Source organism: Amblyraja radiata, chromosome 7, assembly GCF_010909765.2.
Source record: "Amblyraja radiata isolate CabotCenter1 chromosome 7, sAmbRad1.1.pri, whole genome shotgun sequence".
Taxonomy (NCBI): domain Eukaryota; kingdom Metazoa; phylum Chordata; class Chondrichthyes; order Rajiformes; family Rajidae; genus Amblyraja; species Amblyraja radiata.
Window position 1 is genome coordinate 51,966,851 of NC_045962.1, and position 21,704 is coordinate 51,988,554.

General features: G+C 43.3%; 1 protein-coding gene and 1 long non-coding RNA gene across 2 annotated transcripts; both read right to left on the reverse strand.

Moving 5' to 3' along the window:
- Window positions 1–915: 915 nt before the first annotated feature.
- LOC116975419 lies at window positions 916–1,736 on the reverse strand. The gene is made up of 2 exons (XR_004412620.1): window positions 1,372–1,736; window positions 916–1,290 (listed from the first exon to the last, which is right to left on the reverse strand). It is a non-coding gene; the product is annotated as an uncharacterized LOC116975419 (long non-coding RNA).
- A 2,832-nt stretch (window positions 1,737–4,568) lies between these two features.
- LOC116975420 lies at window positions 4,569–21,407 on the reverse strand. The gene is made up of 5 exons (XM_033024518.1): window positions 21,063–21,407; window positions 17,624–18,162; window positions 15,953–16,031; window positions 11,192–11,302; window positions 4,569–5,341 (listed from the first exon to the last, which is right to left on the reverse strand). The coding sequence occupies exons 1-5, from the start codon at window positions 21,137–21,139 to the stop codon at window positions 4,741–4,743; spliced, it is 1,407 nt and encodes a 468-aa protein (XP_032880409.1). The 5' UTR covers window positions 21,140–21,407; the 3' UTR covers window positions 4,569–4,740.
- Between the last annotated feature and the right edge of the window lie 297 nt (window positions 21,408–21,704).

Consider the following 21,704-nt stretch of genomic DNA (forward strand, 5'->3'; position numbering starts at 1 on the left):
GGGAGCTAGTTGTTCACACATTCCTTTCAGAATGCAATTGTTTTCCTCGGTAGGAAGATGGTTGTACTTTCTCTCCCATCTCCCAGCACATATAGGTCAAGTGCTCTTAGAATCAAAGCTGGGAAGGGAGGCTGGTGCAGGGATGGTAATTCCAAAATAGAACCTGGCTCTGCTGCTACTGTACACCCATGTGCATCTGGCCTTTTACTCAGATGCTCAAGACAAGGCCTGACACAGTCCTTGGATATCTTGTCATTAAATCCTGAGCCTGTTGCTGGCAGAAATCTGGGTAGACAGCAAGGATAGAGTCCTACCTCCACTACATCTCTATAAACCATTCTCTGTAACACAGTGGCATAGTTCTGATTTGACAGTCCATTCTCAAGGTCAGCTAAGCTATTCATGCCTCAGGTACTAATGCCAGGCAGAGTGCAGATTTCTTATGAGAATCCAGCAATCCAGTTGAATTTTAAGTTTCATAGTTGCCATGATATATTTCTTGCATTTAAATTCAGCCTTCAGCTCAGGTCTCCAGCACGTCTTGTCCAAAATCTACATTAACTTAAACATTAACCTATTGTTCAATATATGCACTGGTAATTTTAAAATGTAAGCTAAATTAAACCCAAGAATAAATTAGATTCACCATTGCTCCATTTCAATTCCACAAAACCAAAAGGGGTAACCCTTTAGGATTAGATCTGTCACTGTCCATCTCATGCAAGTCAGGTTTAATCCTGCTCACAGCTGCAGTCTGCTTGGAGTTTGCACATTCACTCTGTGACCGCATGGGTTTCCTCCGCGGTGTTTCGATTTCTTCCCACATCACAAAGACATGCGGGTTAATTAGCTGCTGTAAACTGCCCCAGCATGCGTGAAAAAGGATACTTATTAAACAGACAACTCACAAAACGGTTAGGTAGACCAATTCAAAATTTACTAATTATCGGCCGATGGAAGTAGCGAGGATACACCAGCCAAGTAAGCAACATAGACACTTGACTCTCCTCCACTTCAATGAACAAAGAATTACATGGTATTTTATAGTTTTTTTGGCACCTAAGCACATTCCAAAGATGTTAGTCATGGTCCGAGGTACAGTCAATACACATTACCACAGGATGCATCTGAGTTTGTCTCTTGTCAATCATCAGTCGCATCAAAGGCATCCTGTCAGTTGGTACAAGGTAGTCGCATCAAAGGCATCCTGTCAGTTGGTACAAGGCAGTCGCATATCAAAGTCATCATTCACTGCACACCTCAAAGGCATCGGACATTGTCTTAATACCCCTCACTGGGACTAGTTTGGGCTTCTCTCTCTCATCAATTGGTAGACACATTTCAAAGTCATCGGTCATTGTCTTAATACACAGCAACCTGGGGCAAGTCTGGGCTTGCCTTTCCGTATCAATCTACTGCAGAAAAGCCTGCTTTGAGACGAAATATAAGTTGTAACCTAGCCCAGGAATCCATAATATTTTTTATATTTTTAACAGCATTTAGCCTTATCATGCGAGTGGAAGAATATGGTAATGTAGGGAGAAAAATGGCCAAGGGTAGGATTGGAGTATGTGTGTGCTCAATTGGGCCAAAGCTGCCATCTCTTCCTAAAGCAAAACAGCATTATCATATGCATTCTACTTTATACAGAACTCGGACACTAATCTATTTCAATTTATACACATCGATTGCATTTCCAGCCAGAAAAAGCAGCCTACCAGAGAACTGGGAGAAATTCAGAGTCCAGCAGAGGAGGACAAAGGGCTTAATTGGGAAAGGGAAAATAGATTATGAAAGAAAACTGGCAGGGAACATAAAAACTGACTGCAAAAGTTTTTATAGATATGTGAAGAGAAAAAGATTAGTTAAAACAAATGTAGGTCCCTTGCAGTCAGAAACAGGTGAATTGATCATGGGGAACAAGGACATGGCAGACCAATTGAATAACTACTTTGGTTCTGTCTTCACTAAGGAAGACATAAATAATCTGCCGGAAATAACAGGGGACCGGGGGTCAAATGAGATGGAGGAACTGAGTGAAATCCAGGTTAGCCGGGAAGTGGTGTTAGGTAAATTGAATGGATTAAAGGCCGATAAATCCCCAGGGCCAGATAGGCTGCATCCCAGAGTACTTAAGGAAGTAGCCCCAGAAATAGTGGATGCATTAGTGATAATTTTTCAAAACTCTTTAGATTCTGGAGTAGTTCCTGAGGATTGGAGGGTAGCTAATGTTACCCCACTTTTCAAAAAGGGAGGGAGAGAGAAAACGGGGAATTACAGACCAGTTAGTCTAACATCGGTAGTGGGGAAACTGCTAGAGTCAGTTATTAAAGATGGGATAGCAGCACATTTAGAAAGTGGTGAAATCATTGGACAAAGTCAGCATGGATTTATGAAAGGTAAATCATGTCTGACGAATCTTATAGAATTTTTTCGAGGATGTAACTAGTAGAGTGGATAAGGGAGAACCAGTGGATGTGTTATATCTGGATTTTCAGAAGGCTTTCGACAAGGTCCCACATAAGAGATTAGTATACAAACTTAAAGCACATGGTATTGGGGGTTCAGTATTGATGTGGATAGAGAACTGGCTGGCAGACAGGAAGCAAAGAGTAGGAGTAAATGGGTCCTTTTCACAATGGTAGGCAGTGACTAGTGGGGTACCGCAAGGCTCAGTGCAGGGACCCCAGCTATTTACAATATATATTAATGATTTGGACGAGGGAATTGAATGCAACATCTTCACGTTTGCGGATGACACAAAGCTGGGGGGCACTGTTAGCTGTGAGGAGGATGCTAGGAGGCTGCAAGGCGACTTGAATAGGCTGGGTGAGTGGGCAAATGTTTGGCAGATGCAGTATAATGTGGATAAATGTGAGGTTATCCACTTTGGTGGCAAAAACAGGAAAGTAGACTATTATCTGAATGGTGGCCGATTAGGAAAAGGGGAGATGCAACGAGACCTGGGTGTCATGGTACACCAGTCATTGAAAGTAGGCATGCAGGTGCAGCAGGCAGTGAAGAAAGCGAATGGTATGTTGGCATTCATAGCAAAAGGATTTGAGTATAGGAGCAGGGAGGTTCTACTGCAGTTGTACAGGGTCTTGGTGAGACCACACCTGGAGTATTGCGTACAGTTTTGGTCTCCTAATCTGAGGAAAGACATTCTTGCCATAGAGGGAGTACAGAGAAGGTTCACCAGACTGATTCCTGGGATGTTAGGACTTTCATATGAAGAAAGACTGGATAGACTTGGCTTGTACTCGCTAGAATTTAGAAGATTGAGGGGGGATCTTATAGAAACTTACAAAATTCTTAAGGGGTTGGGCAGGCTAGATGCAGGAAGATTGTTCCCGATGTTGGGGAAGTCCAGAACAAGAGGTCACAGTTTAAGGATAAGGGGGAAATCTTTTAGGACCGAGATGAGGAAAACATTTTTCACACTCTCTGGATCTCTGGAATTCTCTGCCACAGAAGGTAGTCGAGGCCAGTTCATTGGCTAGATGTGGCCCTTGTGGCTAATGGGATCAGGGGGTATGGAGAGAAAGCAGGTACAGGATACTGAGTTGGATGATCAGCCATGATCATATTGAATGGCGGTGCAAGCTCGAAGGGCCGAATGGCCTACTCCTGCACCTATTTTCTATGTTTCTATGTCCACTTTGATTTTGATCATTTCCTGAGCCTTCACCACAGCTGCATCCTTTTATTGCAAATCATACTGTAGTTATCAATCTTGAAGATTTCAGCACTTAACCACCTAAATTTTCATTTTGCCTCAACCACCCAACCAATAATGTTCCAAGTGAACTTGCATTCCTTAATGTATTAAGCTCTTCCTTTCACTCTTTCTACTTAACCAGAGGATTGTTAACTCATTTGCCACTGACCCACATTCTCAGTTGGATGGAAAGGAGACAGTAACTTTATGGCAGATTAGAGGGAAAATTTTAATGTTACTTCTACTCAAGTGGTGGTAATGGCAGAAGAGTCCTCATCATCACATCAATGCATATAGAATCCATTTGCAAATGATGACATACATTGACAAATTCAAACTTAAATTTGAAGTAAATCTGATAGCTATAATACCACAACCACAATGGTATTAACCCAGCGTTAAATCAGGACCTGCAGCTTAACCAAAACCATTTCCTCAACAAATTCCTTTTATAGTATCAACATGTTATTTGATTTATCCATTTACCAAAAGTTGTCTAAAACCATTCTGCCTGTGGCAAAACAGCTGACAAAATATTAGAATAAAATGTAAACAAAATCAATAATTCATAAACATCTGTAAAGCACCTAATCTCACTACCACAGCTGTACAAGTTTTACCCAAGCAAAAAAAAAAAAAAAAAGAGGAAAGGATCTATTTGAGGAAGTTCCCCGCTGTACTCGTTTTATTTGAACTGAGGGAAAAAAACTTTCATAAAAATCACAAAGATGAGGTTTCAATATTTGTAAATTTTCTCGTGATAACTATGCGAAAGTGAACATAAGCTGCTGAGCTGGGAAATGTTGGACGGTGCTTATCCAAGTAAGAAACTGCATTTGGAATTTCTATTGTTTAGCATTTATTTTAAATAAACTGTATACATTAATCACTGCTGCTTATGGTAATGAATTAAATTTGGCAAAAAATTAAAATACTACAAAAAACATTTATTAGCAATAAATGTAGATATAGACAGCAACTTTGTAGTGAATTATTTAAGGAAAGTTTCAACAGGCAGGTCATGTCTCTTTAACAACAGTGCCAGGTAAGGTTTGATGTCCAGCCTTTAACTTAGCAATCATATATGTAAATCCCCCAGGTTTTAACCAACTGAAAGAACTGGAAAGAGGATCTGTGGAATTTTTGTCTGGTGTTTCCTGCCATAATTTTGGATCCTCAAATTGGGAATATAATCGGTTTTCAGTGCATAATACAGCTGAAGTTGAAAATGCAGACGTTGTTTCAGATCCGAATACATCAAGTGCAAACTTATCTTTCCTGGGACAGGTGCTATTGTCACATTGCATGGACCTGCTGTCAGAGCTGCAAAACCCACTTTCACAGGTGTTCGAATCATCTGAAAAATCACAGCCATCTTTCTTGGACCTAACCTCTCGGTTCAGGACTGCAGAAGCTAACTTCCTTTTTACAGAGCAGTTCTTCATTTCAAATTCGGAGTCTTCATTGCCTGAGAGTACATTGGCGGAGGGATGAGCTTCAGGAAGCTTATAGACAAAAAGATTTTTCTTCCTGGATCTCTTTCTCGCCTTTATACGAGGTCCTCTCTTTCCATTGTCGTGAAGAAATTCATCAACTTTTCTCTTACAAGAGCGTAAATTCCTGAGGTCAGAATAAAATTAGTTTTTTTTAATTTTTATTTTTTTTACACACATCTAGCCAAGATTTTTATTTTCTTGTAGTTGTCCTCCAAATACAAAAGACAATATTCCATTGTTCCTTTATTTTCTGTATTTTCAATGACACCCCAATACCATGCATAGGAATTCCTAGTTTCTAGAGTTGCACTACCTTGTACATTCTGACAATATGCCATTTGGAAATAACTACTGAATTATGAGAACTTTAGCCACAGAGGACCTGTGGAGAATTAGACAATGTTATATGTTGGTGGCTTTGAAAGAATATAGTGACCCATAACTTATATTTATGGCCAAACAATATAAAAGCTGAAATAAATATTGCTCAGTTTCAGGCAATCAGGAAAGAGGAATGGAGACGGCAATTTGAGAATGTGTTTGTGGGAGCCTCAAGGCAGTGACAACGACCACAAATTTGACTAATGCAGTTCTTTGGGAGAACAGAGGGATAAGTATTTCTGTAAATACTTAGTACCTAGAGTTACAACAACGGCCACTTGCACTGTACTACTTTGCAGCATGAAGTGCTTTGTGGAAAACATCATGCTTCATTTTACAAAACTAAATGGAAAATTAGAGGTGCGAGAGATACAGAGCAGATGAGTGGCTGTGAAGAGAAGAGTTTTGACATTTTGGATGCATACTTGGTTGTTGCATGGGAGAGTTCTAGGGAAAGGGATTGAAGGCTGTTGAAGTGAGTATAAGCAATCTGTTCATGACATTACCATAGCAGTAAACAACTCGTGGCTTATTAGGAGAAGGTAATGTAGTTTTTATCATGGCTCTGAAAGAAAAGGGTGAGGTCAAGGGCAGAATATAAATCATAAATGATTGAGGACACAATAATCCACTGAAATTCATGGCTAATTAAAAAGAAACACCTTCCGTGGTGTAGGATGTGAAGAAGCAGTGAGAGATGGATATTACATTTTTAATGGTACAAAGAGTAGAAGCAAGTGGCCAGGTACACAAGACAGCTTATGCCCATTCCAGAGCACAATCCCAAAGGGTCAAGATGGCAATCAAATTAATAAAAAAGATTCTACACATAAATACAAAGATTACCTTTAATTATCCTCCAACATGAAAAAATGTATAGGGCCCTTGCACGGCAGGCGAGATCACTACCCCCAACCCGTTCTGTTGCCACGCAACTCTTTCTGGAGCAAGGAGTGAACTTCAGGTAAGCACTTACTATGGCTGCCAGTACAGCGGGTCCGTCTTCTGTCCCAGCATCCGTTCAATTGTCGCAGTATCTATCACTTCAAAGCAATCTATAATCACTACCACACGCTTTCCAAATGTCTGCCGAAATTGCATGGGCATGGTCTTCCACAGAACCCCTCTTTCGGGCCAAGCAATTTACTTGGATATGCCGTAAAGGGCATCAATTCTGGTATTGAATACGCGCGATATTGTGGAATCACTAACAAGGAATCGATACGCAAGATTTTCATGAGGCACTGCAAGTCTGAGCTTCATCAAGATGATCAGCAACTGCTGAAAATGTGTTCGTGAATGTCTAGTGGGGAGCTTGTCCTTAACATAATTGAAGACCAGCATCAAAATGGCAAATGTTGGTAAACCTGTGTAGAACTTAACCTTTTTGTCTACCTTGTAAATAATTGTGTAGGCATTAAACAAGAAAAATTGAAATGTATATTTTGACAAATAATAATGTCCTCCCTTCCAAAGATATTGTCAATTTACTGAACTGGATTATGTCCAATTAACCGCTAGCAATTATGCCATTCCTTGGGCTTGCATCTGAGTAAAATGTATTTAAAAATTTGATAAAGCAGATTGTGAAGAGGACACAAAGAGGTTATGAAACAGATTTTTTTTTAAATGGCTAAGATTGAGCGTATGAAAATAGGTGGGCAAATGTGAAATTAACTACCTTGGTTAAAAAATTGAAAACAAAAAATATATTACCTGCATGATAGATTGCAAAGTGCTGAGATGCAGGAAATTCAAGGCATCCGTGGCATGATTTGCAAAAGCTAGTGTGCAGGTGACGCAAGCAAACAGAATTGTTGGGGGAATTTAAATAAGTATACTTAAGAAAGGATGTACTAGCCCTGGAGGCAGTGCAGCGAAGGTTTACAAGATTAATTCCTGCAATGAGGGGATTGACATATGAGGAAAGGTTAAGTAGGCTGGAACTCTACTCTTTGGAGTTTAGAAGAATGAGAGGCGATCTCATTGAAACACATAAGATCGTGAGGGGCCTTGATCGGGTGGATGCACCGAGGATGTTCCCAATGATCGGGGAAACTAGAACTAGAGGACATAGTTGCAGAATAAGGGGGGGCTCTTTTAAAACTGAGATGAGGAAGAACTTCTTCACCCAGAGGGTGGTTAATTTATGGAATTCACTGCCCCAGGGAGCAGTGGAAGCAGAAACTTTAAATATATTTAAGACTAAAATAGATGGTTTTTTAGCTGCCAAGGGGATAAGGGGCTACGGGGAGAGGGCAGGGATATGGACCTAGGTATGGTTAGTATAGTAAGACCTGAGTGATCTCCTGGACAAGTGTCGATCGCCTGGATTGGGGTCGGAGAGGAATTTCCCGGATTTTTTTCCCGAATTGGACCTGGGTTTTTATCCGGTTTTTTGCCTCCCCCAGGAGATCACGAGGTTCTTGGGGTGGAGAGGGGTGATAGCGGTATAAAGGGGAGGGTAGTGTCTTGTGTTCTGTGTCTTGTGTCTACTGTTTGTGGGTAAGTGTGTCTGTTTAGTGTTCAGCCATGAGCGAATGGCGGTGCGGGCTCGACGGACCTGGTGGTCTACTCTCGCACCTACTTTCTATGTTTCTATGTTTCTATGTAGAGGTTTACTTCCTTCATAATGGGCATTGATGAAATATCTAGAAGACTAAGGATAGATATGCATTAGCAGTTTAGAAAACTAATGCCCTGTATGGAGAGATTGTTTTGGAGGAAACATTAGACAATCTGGGTTTGTATTTGCATGAGATTATAAGAGGACTGAAATAAGATCCTGAGGGGTTTTGACAGGGTGGACGTGGAGAGGATATTTACTCTTGTAGGACAATTTAGCGGGGGTCATTCAAGGGCTGCCTATTTAATACATAACAGGTAACATTTATTTATCTCGGGAGAGTCAATAGCTTTTGGAGCACTTTTTCAAAGATAATGAGCAAGTCTTTGAACTTGGATAGATCCTTTATAAACAAAGGAGTGAAAGGTTACCACAGATAGATGGGACTGCAGAGCTAAATTTACAGTCAAATTAGCCATGATCTTGTTAGATGGCTAAGCAAGGTCATGGATTCAGTGGCTTGCTCCGGTACCAATTCATACATTTCATTTAACTGGGTATAGAGTAAATCCTGCGCATTGAAACTTATGTTTATTATTGTCACATGTACCGAGGAAAGTGAAAAGCTTTGTTTTGCCTGCTAACGTATATACCATGCATACCAGGTGTGGGGAAACCGCTATGGGGAGGTGGAAGATAACAAAAGGAGGAGCCGGCGTGCTTTGTAACTGTCAGCGCCATAGGTGGCTGCTATTTGTATACATTGGGTATGCAGCAAATAATTACTGTGCTTAGTCACATGTGACAATACAGTATTCCATTCTACCTCAAGTGCAATAGTTAGAGAAAAACAGAAGAGTGCAGAATATAATACTTAGCACTGTAGCGCATTAATTCCCTGGTGACGCCCGGGATTGGACAAGTCTGATTCTGCTGGTGGCTTTTCCCAGGCAGCCCAAAGTGCTAATGGTGGGAAGTCCAGTCTGTATGATGGACTGGGTTACATCTACAACTCTCTGTAATTCCTTGCAGTCTTGAGCAGAGCTGTTCCCAAACCAATCTGCGATGCAACCCGATGTATGCTTTCTGTGGTGCATCTATAGGATGCTCAGTCTCCTCAGGAAGTAGAGGCATTGGTGTGCCATCTTTGCTGTCACATCAATGTAGTTGGTCCACATTAATGCAAGGAACTTGAAGCTCACAACCATTTCCACATCTGTATCATGGATGCTGAATGGGGCTTGTCCACCATGCTTCCTGAAGTTAATAATTTTGTCTTAACAACATTGAGGGAGAGATTTTTGTCCTGGCATTATGACACTATGTTCTCGATCTCAAAGTATATCTCAAATTGTCAAAGTATACAACAGCTGTGTTAAATCTAAATTTCTAATTTGGGAGAGCAGTATTGGAGATCAGATCAAAACCAAGGAAAGATCAATTTCTGGATAGGCATTGAGGGTAATCAAAAAAGAGAAATACAGGAACTATGGAGGTAGAACGCTGCAATAAGACAATCATAGCAAATGGGACAAAGACATAGCATAGGACAATTTTTTACAAATAAATGAATTTTGATATATTGAACACTTCCTCAAATATAAATGGTAGACAAATAAGCTGGAGAAACTCAGCGGGTGAGGCAGAATCTATGGAGCGAAGGAAAAGGCGAAGTTTCAGGTCAAGACCCTTATTCAGACTGATGTCGGGGGGGTGGGGGAGAAAGAAAGGAAGAGGCGGAGACAGTAGGCTGTGGGAGAGCTGCGAAGGGGAGGGGAAGGAAGGACAAAGCAAGGACTACCTGAACTTGGAGAAGTCAATGTTCATACCGCTGGGGTGTAAACTACCCAAGCGAAATACGAGGTGCTGTTCCTCCAATTTGCCGTGGGACTCACTCTGGTTATGGAGGCCCTGGACAGAAAGGTTGGATTCGGAATGGGAGGGGGTGTTGAAGTGCTGAGCCACCGGGAGATCAGGTTGGTTATTGCGAACTGAGCGGAGGTGTTGGGCGAAGCGATCGCCAAGCCTGCGCTTGGTCTCACCGATGTAGAGCAGGTGACACATGGAACAGCGGATGCAATAGATGAGGTAGGAGGAGGTGCAGTTGAACATCTGCCTCACCTGGAAAGACTGCTTGGGTCCTTGGACCTTGCAAGGGAAAGTACCAGGGGAGAGGGTGTTTTGGGTGGGAAGGGACGAATTGACCAGGGAGTTACGGAGGGAATGGTCTCTGCGGAAAGCAGAAAGGGGAGGAGATGGGAAGATGTGGCCAGTGGTGGGAATCTGTTGGAGGTGACGAAAATGTCGGGGATTATATGTTGTACGTGACGGCTGGTAGGGTGGAAGGGGGACTCTGTCCTTGTTACTAGTGGGGGGGGATGGGGAGTGAGGGCGGAGCTGTGGGATATAGAGGAGACCCTGGTGAGAGCCTCATCTATAGTAGAAGGAGGGAACCCCCGTTCCCGAAAGAATAAGGAAATCTCCGATGCCCTGGTTTGGAACACCTCATCCTGGGTGCAGATGCGGCGTAGACGGAGAAATTGGGAGTAGGGGGATAGAGTCCTCACAGGAAGCAGGGTTGGAAGAAGTGTAGGCGAGATAGCCATGGGAGTCAGTGGGTTTGTAGGAGATGTCGGTCAGTAGTCTGTTAGCTACGGGAGATGGTGAGGTATAGAAATGGTAGGGAGATGTCGTAAATGGTCCAGGTGAATTTGAGTGCCGGATGGAAGTTAGTGGTGAAATGGATGAAGTCAGTGAGTTCTGCATGGGTGCAGGAGGTAGGACCAATGCAGTCGTCAATGTAGCGGAGGTACACGAGGTTGATCAAAAATTGTTATTCTTGAATGGCATTATCTTGTGCAATCTTTATTGGATCTTATACTTCCAAGATGAGACCAAAATCTATTTAAAATAACAGCTTCATTGAAAAATTGAGCTAGTACTGTTATTAGGCAGGGAATGAATCAGACAAAAAAGACTTCAAGAAAAAAATGCCTAGAACTACTCGGGAGGAACATGCAATTTTACCTGTGTAGAAACACATGCGGCCTGGAACACTGGGGAATCCATTTCTTTGCATCTCTCGTCTGGGCAGGCCATCCCAATGATTTCAGATATGTTACTGGTGATTCAATCTCTCTGCAATTAGAACCATAACAGAAGTTAGAAGATTCAACAAAAACTCAACCTAAATCAAGGTAGAAAATTTAATAGTGTCTCAAATCAGGCAGTATGTGTTTGTGGAGGAAAATAGTTAGTGTTTCAGGTCGACAAATGTTCATCAGAACAATCTGGCATTGAAGAGGGTGGGGAGGTAAAAAACAAAGGGAATGTAAACTATAGGGCAAAGACAAGAAAACAGGATGGTACAGATATGACTGGTGTCAGCTAACATAGATATTCGCTTTGCAAAATAGTACACAAAGTTGACCTGGGACTTTGATTTGCCAATCACCAACTCCTTTTTCCATGCCCATCTTGATCTTTCTGTCCTGGGCTGCTCTATTGCCAGACAGGCCATATGCAAGCAAACTGGTGGAACAATATTGGATAGCTTACAAACCAACAATATGAACACTGTTTTTTACCAATTTTTGGTAACTGCATAACAATACCCCTCTCCTTTTATACCCCATATAACCGCTCCCCCTTTTTTCCCTCAAGCCAGGTCTTACCCCGTGCCCAACCTGGACACGCACCTATTTCTCCTCTCCCCCCACATTCCTTCCTCCAAGTTCACAATTCGCAACTCTACAATCATTTTGTCTTAACTTCCATTTCAATCTCTGGCCTTATTCCAATCATGTACCTATCACCCGCCCCCCCACACCTGCCTGCATTCTCTTATTTTCTGTCACGCTTTGCCATGGCTCTCCTCTCCCAGCTTTCCTTCCGCTCCTCCCCCACGATCAGCCGGAAGCAGCATCCACCGGCGGGACGACAGCCCGACCGACTGACAGACTCAAACCCTAATCCTAGCTCTACATTTTTATTTATGATTTTTATTTAACAGATCACATCATAAATTTACAACGATAAATCAATTGTAAGGACTGATTCCTGGGATGTCAGGACTGTCTTATGAAGAAAGACTGGATAGACTTGGTTTATACTCTCTAGAATTTAGGAGATTGAGAGGGGATCTTATAGAAACTTACAAAATTCTTAAGGGGTTGGACAGGCTAGATGCAGGAAGATTGCTCCCGATGTTGGGGAAGTCCAGGACAAGGGGTCACAGCTTAAGGATAAGGGGGAAATCCTTTAAAACCGAGATGAGAAGAACTTTTTTCACACAGAGAGTGGTGAATCTCTGGAACTCTCTGCCACAGAGGGTAGTTGAGGCCAGTTCATTGGCTATATTTAAGAGGGAGTTAGATGTGGCCCTTGTGGCTAAGGGGATCAGAGGGTATGGAGAGAAGGCAGGTACGGGATACTGAGTTGGATGATCAGCCATGATCATATTGATTGGCGGTGCAGGCTCGAAGGGCCGAATGGCCTACTCCTGCACCTAATTTCTATGTTTCTATGTTTCTATGTAAAACAAAATGATCAGCACGGTTAGCATTACCTTTATTCCTTTGAAACCTTGCTATTGTTTTGATGTAATTAGGAGGCAGCCATGATCCCACTGTGCTCGCTACCTCACTACCATGAAACAAAGCGCGTGATTGCTCAATTGCGTCCGACTCAATGTCAAACGTGCATTGATTGAACAGAATTTAAGGGGGTAGAGGAACTGAAAGAAAATTTCATTAGACGAGAAATAGTATTGGGTTGGCTAATGGCACTGAAGGATGATAAATCCCCTGGGCCTGATGGTCTGCATCCCAGGGTCCTCAGGGAGGTGGCTCTAGAAACGCATTTGTGATCATTTTCCAATGTTCAATAGATTCAGGATCAGTTCCTGTGGACTGGAGGATAGCTAACACATGTGTGGGCAGCGCGACCGACGTCGCAGCGGCCTCTGCAGTCTGTCTGTGTATTTTTTATTTTTTTGTCCTGTTGAGGGTTTAGTTTGTAGCGGGTTTTTAAATGTGTATATGTGGGTGGGGGAAACTTTTAAATCTCTTCCCTGCATGGAGACCCGACCTTTTCCGTCGGGTCTCCGTTGCCGTTGGGGCCTAGCGCCGTGGAGCGGCCTCCAACCAGAACGACCTGGAGGCTCAAGTCGGAGCCTGTGGAGCTGTGGACCTACCTCCGTGGAGCTGCGGACCTACCTCCGTGCAGCTGCGGAGCTGTGGAGCTGCGGATCTACCTCCGTGGAGCTGCGGACCTACCTCCGTGGAGCTGTGGAGCTGTGGAGCTGTGGAGCTGCGGATCTACCTCCGTGGAGCTGCGGATCTACCTCTGGCCAGCTTCGGAGCGTGGAGAGCTGCGGTGGCGCGCTGCTGCAACCCGACTCCGGTGGATGGTGACACCAGGAGCTCGCGGGTCCCCAGTGGGAGACTGCTTTGCGGGGCACCGGCAACGGCGACTTCTCCCGCCCGAATTGCGGGGTTGAGAGTGACCTGGAGCGGGGCCTTACAACGCCCAGTGCGGCTTTAATTTGCCGCGGACTTGCTAGCGCCAGCCGGGGGCTCCAACACCAAGACCCGGGGCAGGGCCTTACATCGCCCGGCGTGGCTTTGAGTGGCCGCGGACTTGCTAGCGCCCGCCGGGGGCTTTGACCTCGACTTTGGGAGAGGAATAGAGAGCAGGGGAGAGACAAGACTTTGCCTTCCATCACAGTGAGGAGGAGACTCACTGTGATGGATGTTTGTGTAAATTGTGTTAGTGTGTGTCTTGGTTCTTTTCTTGTATGGCTGCAGAAACCAAATTTCGTTTGAACCTCATGTGAGGTTCAAATGACAAATAAAAGGTATTGTATTGTATTGTCATGTTATCCCACTTTCAAGAAAGGAGCGAGAGAGAAAACAGGGAATTACAGACCAGTTAGCCTGACTTCGGTGGTGGGAAAGATGCTGGAGTCAATTATTAAAGAGGTAATAATGGGGCATTTGGATAGCGGTAAAAGGATTAGTCCAAGTCAGCATGGATTTATGTAAAGAAAATCATGCTTGACTAATCTTCAGGAATTTTTTGAGGATGTGACAAGTAACATGGATGAAGGGTTGCCAGTGGATGTAGTGTATCTAGACTTTCAGAAAGCCTTTGATAAGGTCCCGCACGGGAGACTGGTGACTAAAATTAGAGCACATGGTATTGGGGGTAGGGTGTTGACGTGGATATAAATTTGGTTGGCAGACAGGGAGTAAGTAGGAGTAAACAGGTCCTTTTCAGAATGGCAGGCAGTGGCGAGTGGAGTGCCGCAAGGCTCGGTGTTGGGGCCGCAACTGTTGACCATATATATTAATGATTTGGAAGAGGGAATTAGGAGCAACACTAGCAAGTTTGCGGATGACACAAAGCTGGGTGGCAGTGTGAGTTGTGAAGAGGATGTTAGGAGGTTGCAGGGTGACCTGGACAGGTTGAGTGGGCAGATGCAGTATAATATAGATAAATGTGAGGTTATCCACTTTGGCGGCAAAAATAAGGGGGAAGATTATTATCTCAATGGGGTTAGGTTAGGTAAGGGGGAGGTATAGCGAGACCTGGGTGTCCTTGTACACCGGTCACTGAAAGTTGGCGTGCGGGTACAGCAGGCAGTGAAGAAAGCTAATGGAATGTTGACCTTCATAACAAGAGGATTTCAGTGTAGGAGTAAAGAGGTTCTTCTGCAGTTGTATAGGGCTCTGGTAAGACCACATCTGGAGTATTGTGTACAGTTTTGGTCTCCTAATTTGAGGAAGGACATCCTTGTGATTGAGGCAGTGCATCGTAGGTTCACGAGATTGATCCCTGGGATGGCTGGACTGTCATATGAGGAAAGATTGAAAAGACTAGGCTTGTCTTCACTGGAGTTTAGAAGGATGAGGGGTTATCTTATAGAAACATATAAAATTATAAAAGGACTGGACAAGCCAGATGCAGGAAAAATGTTCCCAATGTTGGGCGAGTCCAGAACCAGGGGCCACAGTATTAGAATAAAGGGGAGGCCATTTAAGACTGAGGTGAGAAAAAACGTTTTCACCCAGAGTGTTGTGAATTTGTGGAATTCCCTGCCACAGAGGGCAGTGGAGGCTAAATCACTGGATTGATTTAAGAGAGAGTTAGATAGAGCTCTAGGGGCTAGTGGAATCAAGGGATATGGGGAGAAGGCAGGCACGGGTTATTGATTGGGGACGATCAGCCATGATCACAACGAATGGCGGTGCTGGCTCGAAGGGCCGAATGGCCTCCTCCTGCACCTATTTTCTATGAGATTAGATGATTTAATGCCTGTTGCTAGTTTAATCAATACCCTTTGCCAATTTCAAAATCTGCACCATATTTTCCACTCCCGATTCCAGTGGCCCATGAATCAAAACTATCCCACGCACTAGAACATCCAGCAACATATTTGTACTTTTGATCCATTTCTCCCCATGCTATTCTGTACACGACTTGAGTAACAAGTCTGGAGTTCCACTGAAAGGCTCTTTATTTCAAGTTAAACACAAACGAAAACAAACTTCTGTTCCGTCAGATGTTACTATACTTTCACGGCATTTCTGCAGCAATCCATGATGACCTAACATGATTTTATGCCCTCCTATGTTGTACTTGGCCTCTGTTCCATTTTTAATCTGTGGTCTCTTTTAATTTAAAATATAGTGCAAGAAATATTTGGTGGTACTTCCTCATTTTAAAAGCAAGAGCAAATTATATTTTTACCCCAATAATTTGAAAACAAGTTGAAAAAATACTTGCCTTCTGTATTTATGCAGATTACCTCTTGGCAACAAAGGTTTTTTTAAGACCCACTGGTCACAGGATAAAGAAGTAGGATCTGAAAGAGAAATCTACATGAAAATGGAGTTCACTGCAGTTTTACTCCATTCTTTGCAGAAATGAAGTTAAATACAGCAAGCTTTTTGAACAGCACTTGGAATGCTCTTCGGATCACTTGCAAAGAAGTTAAAGATCAATATCCAAGTACATGTAATGCACGAGGGTCAGAATACATAATGCAGTACCCTTCATAATGTTTGGGACAATGACCCATCATTTATTTATTTGCCTCTGCACTCCACAATTTGAGATTTGTAATAGAGAAAAAAAAAAGGGGAAAAAAAACAAAAAACACATGTGGTTAAAGTGCACATTGTTAGATTGTAATAAAGGTCTTTTTCATACATTTTGGTTTCACCATGTGGAAATTACAGCAGTGTTTATACATAGTCCCCAATTTCAGGGCACCATAATGATTGAGACACATGGCTTCACAGATGTTTGTAATTGCTCAGGTGTGTTTAATTGCCTCCTAATGCAAGTATAAGAGAGTTATCAGCACCTAGTCTTTCCATCACCTTTGGAAACTTTTATTGCTGTTTATCAACATGAGGAACCAATGAAAGTCAAAAAAGCCATTAGACTGAGAAACAAGAATAAAACCGTTAGAGACATCAGCCAAACATTAGGTTTACCAAAATTAACTGTTTGGAACATCATTAAGACGAAAGAGAGCACTGGAGAGCTTACTAATCACAAAGGGACTGGCAGGCCAAGGAAGACCTCCACAGCTGATGACAGAAGAATTCTCTCTTTAATAAAGAAAAACGCCCAAACACTTGTCCGACAGATCAGAAACGCTCTTCAGGAGTCAGGGGTGGATTTCTCAATTACCACAGAAGACTTCATGAACAGAAATACAGAGGCTACACTGCAAGATGCAAACCACTGGTTAGCTGTAAAAATAGGATGGCCAGGTTACAGTTTGCCAAGAAGTACTTAAAAGAGCAACCACAGTTTTGGAAAAAGGTCTTGTGGACAGATGAGACAAAGATTAACAAATCAGAGTGATGGCAAGAGCAAAGTATGGAGGAGAGAAGGAACTGCCCAAGATCAAAAGCATATCATCTCATCTGTGAAACACAGTGGTGGGGGTGTTATGGCCTGGGCATGTATGGCTGCTGAAGGTACTGGCTCACTTATCTTCCTTGATGATACAACTGCTGATGGTAGTAGCATAATGAATTCTGAAGTATATAGACACATTCCATCTGCTCAATTTCAAACAAATGCCTCAAAATTCATTGGCCGGCGGTTCATTCTACAGCAAGACAATGATCCCTAAAATACTGCTAAAGCAACAAAGGAGTTTTTCAAAGCTAAAAAATGGACAATTCTTTAGTGTCCAAGTCAATCACTGGACCTGAACCCAATTGAGCATGCCTTTTATATACTGAAGAGAAAACTGAAGAGGACTACCCCCAAAACGAGCATAAGCTAAGGATGGCTGCAATACAGGCCTGGCAGAGCATCACCAGAGAAGACTCCCATTACCTCCACCATCACAAATGCCATTATATGACGTACAATTACAATTTAAACAAACATTGTGCAAGTTAAAGAACAAAATGGATGGGAAAATCATCCTACCATGAGGCTGTTTCTTGTCCAATTCACGTTGCCTTTTTCTAATATTTTTTTTATTTACCACTTTCCAAAACGTCTCTGAGCATGTTTCACATGTAACTGTTTCTCTGTAATCCTCCCCAGATTGAATTGACATGGAATCATCATCATGCAATGCTTCAACACCAATTGTGGGGCTTGAGCCCTGTATCTGCAGAGTTTGCTGCCTTTTAGGAGAGAACCCAGTCTCGGTGTTTGTCTCTGCTTTATACGGAAAGATGTCACATTTTATGTTGGGCGTTTTGGCAGAAAGTTTTGCAGTTTCAGTTGTGGCACTGCAGGTTCCCGCAACTCGCACATTACTGCTGCTGTCCTTCAGGGTTATATGTTTCTTCGGAATAGAATGTTCCACTTCTTGAGGAGGTTTTTTGCTGCTTTGGGTGAAATTCTGCGAAGCTCTATAATTGCTTAAATCTTTGCGTGCGATGAGGCCAGCGCAATATTTCTCCTTCAGGGCAACATTTTCAGCCACATATTCTTGGCTGCCAAGTAAGGATTTATAGCTGCGACAAAAATACAAACAATAGAATACATATACAAAATAAATCAAACTTCTCAATTCATTGTCATGAAATCATTAAAGATTTTCCTTCATTTCTTAGTCACATTACTAAATAAACACTTCGAAGAGGCACATATTCCAAGTGAAAGAGTGAAGATTATAATAAAGGTATAATATGGGTTAATATACCTTGCCTTTTCTTAATTCTTGCTGCATATCCTTGCTAACTTTATGTTTTGTGCATAAGAACATTTAGATCCATAGGTCTCCAGATCATTGAAATATGTATATAATAAATATTTGAAGACTTCGGGTCAATCCTTCAGACATTCCCCCTCCAACATCCACTTTATATATGCTAGTTTTTAAATTAGAAAATAACGGTCCGAGTCAGCATGGATTTATGACGGGGAAATCATGCTTGACTAATCTTCTGGAATTTTTTGAAGATGTAACTAGGAAAATGGACAAGGGAGAGCCAGTGGATGTAGTGTACCTGGACTTTCAGAAAGCATTTGATAAGGTCCCACATAGGAGATAAGTGGGCAAAATTAGGGCACATGGTATTGGGGGTAGAGTGCTGACATGGATAGAGAAGTGGTTGGCAGACAGGAAACAAAGAGTAGGGATTAACGGGTCCTTTTCAGAATGGCAGGCAATGACTGGTGGGGTACCGCAAGGCTCGGTGCAGGGACCGCAGCTATTTACAATATACATCAATGATTTGGATGAAGGGATTCAAAGTAACATTAGCAAATTTGCAGATGACACAAAGCTGGGTGGCAGTGTGAACTGTGAGGAGGATGCTATGAGAATGCAGGGTGACTTGGACAGGTTGGGGGAGTGGGCAGATGCCTGGCAGATGAAGTTTAATGCGGATAAATGTGAGGTTATCCACTTTGGTAGCAAAAACAGGAAGGCAGATCACTATCTCAATGGTGTCAAGTTGGGAAAAGGGGAAGTACAATGGGATCTGGGGGTCCTTGTTCATCAGTCTATGAAAGTAAGCATGCAGGTACAACAGGCAGTGAAGAAAGCGAATGGCATGTTGGCCTTTATAACAAGAGGAATCTAATATAGGAGCAAAGAGGTCCTTCTGCAGTTGTACAGAGCCCTAGTGAGACCACACCTGGAGTATTGTGTGCAGTTTTGGTCCCCTAATTTGTGGAAGGACATTCTTGCTATTGAGGGAGTGCAGCGTAGGTTTGCACAGTTAATTCCCGGGGTGGCGGGACTGTCATATGCTGAGAGAATGGAGCAGCTGGGCTTGTACACGCTGGAGTTTAGAAGGATGAGAGGATATCTCATTCAAACATATAAGATTGTTAAGGGTTTGAACACGCTAGAGGCAGGAAACATGTTCGCAATGTTGGGGGAGTCCAGAACTAGGGGCCACAGTTTAAGAATAAAACCCAATTATAGGAAGGATGTCAACAAAATAGAGAGAGTACAGAGGTGATTTACTAGAATGTTGCCTGGGTTTCAACAACTAAGTTACAGAGATAGGTTGAATAAGTTAGGTCTTTATTCTCTGGAGCGCAGAAGGTTAAGGGGGGACTTGATAGAGGTCTTTAAAATTATGAGAGGGATAGACAGAGTTGATGTGATCAAGCTTTTCCCTCTGAGAATAGGGAAGATTCAAACAAGAGGACATGACTTCAGAATTAAGGGACAGAAGTTTAGGGGTAACATGAGGGGGAACTTCTTTACTCAGAGAGTGGTAGCGGTGTGGAATGAGCTTCCAGTGGAAGTGGTGGCGGCAGGTTCGTTGGTATCATTTAAAAATAAATTGGATAGGCATATGGATGAGAAGGGAATGGAGGGTTATGGTATGAGTGCAGGCAGGTGGGACTAAGGGAAAAAAGTTGTTCGGCACGGACTTGTAGGGCCGAGATGGCCTGTTTCCGTGCTGTAATTGTTATATGGTTATATAGTAAGCCATTTAGAACGGAGACGAGGTAACACTTTTTCTCACAGAGAGTGGTGAGTCTGTGGAATTCCCTGCCTCAGAGGGCAGTGGAGGCAGGTTCTCTGGATGCTTTGAAGAGAGAGCTAGACAGGGCTCTTAAAAATAGCAGTCAGGGGATATGGGGAGAAGGCAGGAACGGGGTACTGATTGGGGATGATCAGCCATGATCAGATTGAATGGCGGTGCTGGCTCGAAGGGCCAAATGGCCTACTCCTGCACCTATTGCTCTCTCAGCAGAATCTCCAAATTTAAGTGTCGAGTTTTTGCCTGACCGGCCGAATCACTCCGGTGGTGTTTGTTTTTATACATCTATTGTCTTTCTCAGCATATTTACAATGGTACAGAATCAGAATCCCCCACCCCTGAAGAGCTTAAATCTATCCAGTGTAAACTAAAATTATGACCACTTTTTTTGTTGCAAGATTGGTTTTCATTTCAATACTTATCCACACATTCAATAACCCCTGAATATTGTCTAACACCTTGTTTGTCCTGTTCTTTAAAAAAATATATAAACAATGTTTGTATATAATTGTACATAATGGTTATATACAATAATAGTGCGAGTTTTGCCACAGTATCTAGACAACTGGGTTACCACTTAAACATAAAAACGAAAAGAGGTGAAATCTCAACTGTGGCGTTCAATTGCTGTGGTCCATTCGACGGCATAGCAACGATGGAGCAACATTGTGCAAAACATATTCACAGCTCGTCTGCAGTTTTGACCACAAGTAGTGACGTTAAATATACCAACATAACTCAATGTTAATCGTTCTATAGCCAACAGAAACGCAGCTCAGGTCGCCAATCAGCCTCCCGTCCCGTAAATCACCCAGGGCCACTCTTTACTCACCCCTAACCCCGCCCGTCTCCTCGGACATTGTGTCAAAGAAACGACCGTTGCGCTCAAACTGAAAAGAGATTCTTACAGCTCCTGGAAGGTGCTTTCGAACTCTGGCCGGCTCTGCTGTAACCTGCCGGCGGAAGCACCATGCTGCTTCCGCATCGTCCTCGCTTTACCACCTGCAACTCGAACCCCTCATCCCCCCGCCGGCGCGTGCACTGCACTAACGCTCCTCCCGGCGCGTGCACGCGCACTGCACCAGTCAAAGATACTAGAGGAGCTCTAGCAGCAATGTCCGACCGCTCCTTCCTGCGCATGCACGCGCGCTGCACCAATGCCCGACCTCTCCTTCCTGCGCGCGCGCGCACGCCCGCTACAACAACGCTCAACCGCTCCTCCAGATGAGCTCGAGTCACCCGACTGCCGCCAAACGTTCGAACTGGCGCGTTGGTCCCGCCCGCCTCCTCCGATTGGACTGGGCCGCTGTCTACGATGAGCTCATGGGCGACGTTGGGATGGACTCTCGACCAAAGTATTTGTTCCCGACTGCTTCCGCAGGCCACTTTATATTTGCCAGCTCACCCCCAACCCCGCCATTTGCCTTCGGGTCCACACCCTTCCTTGGGTCAGTAAGGCCTTCGATTTGAATGTAGAATTTTTTTTGGCGAATGGCGACAATTTTTGCTGGTATAGGTTGACGTAGGTGCTGTCGTAGGTGCATTCCATT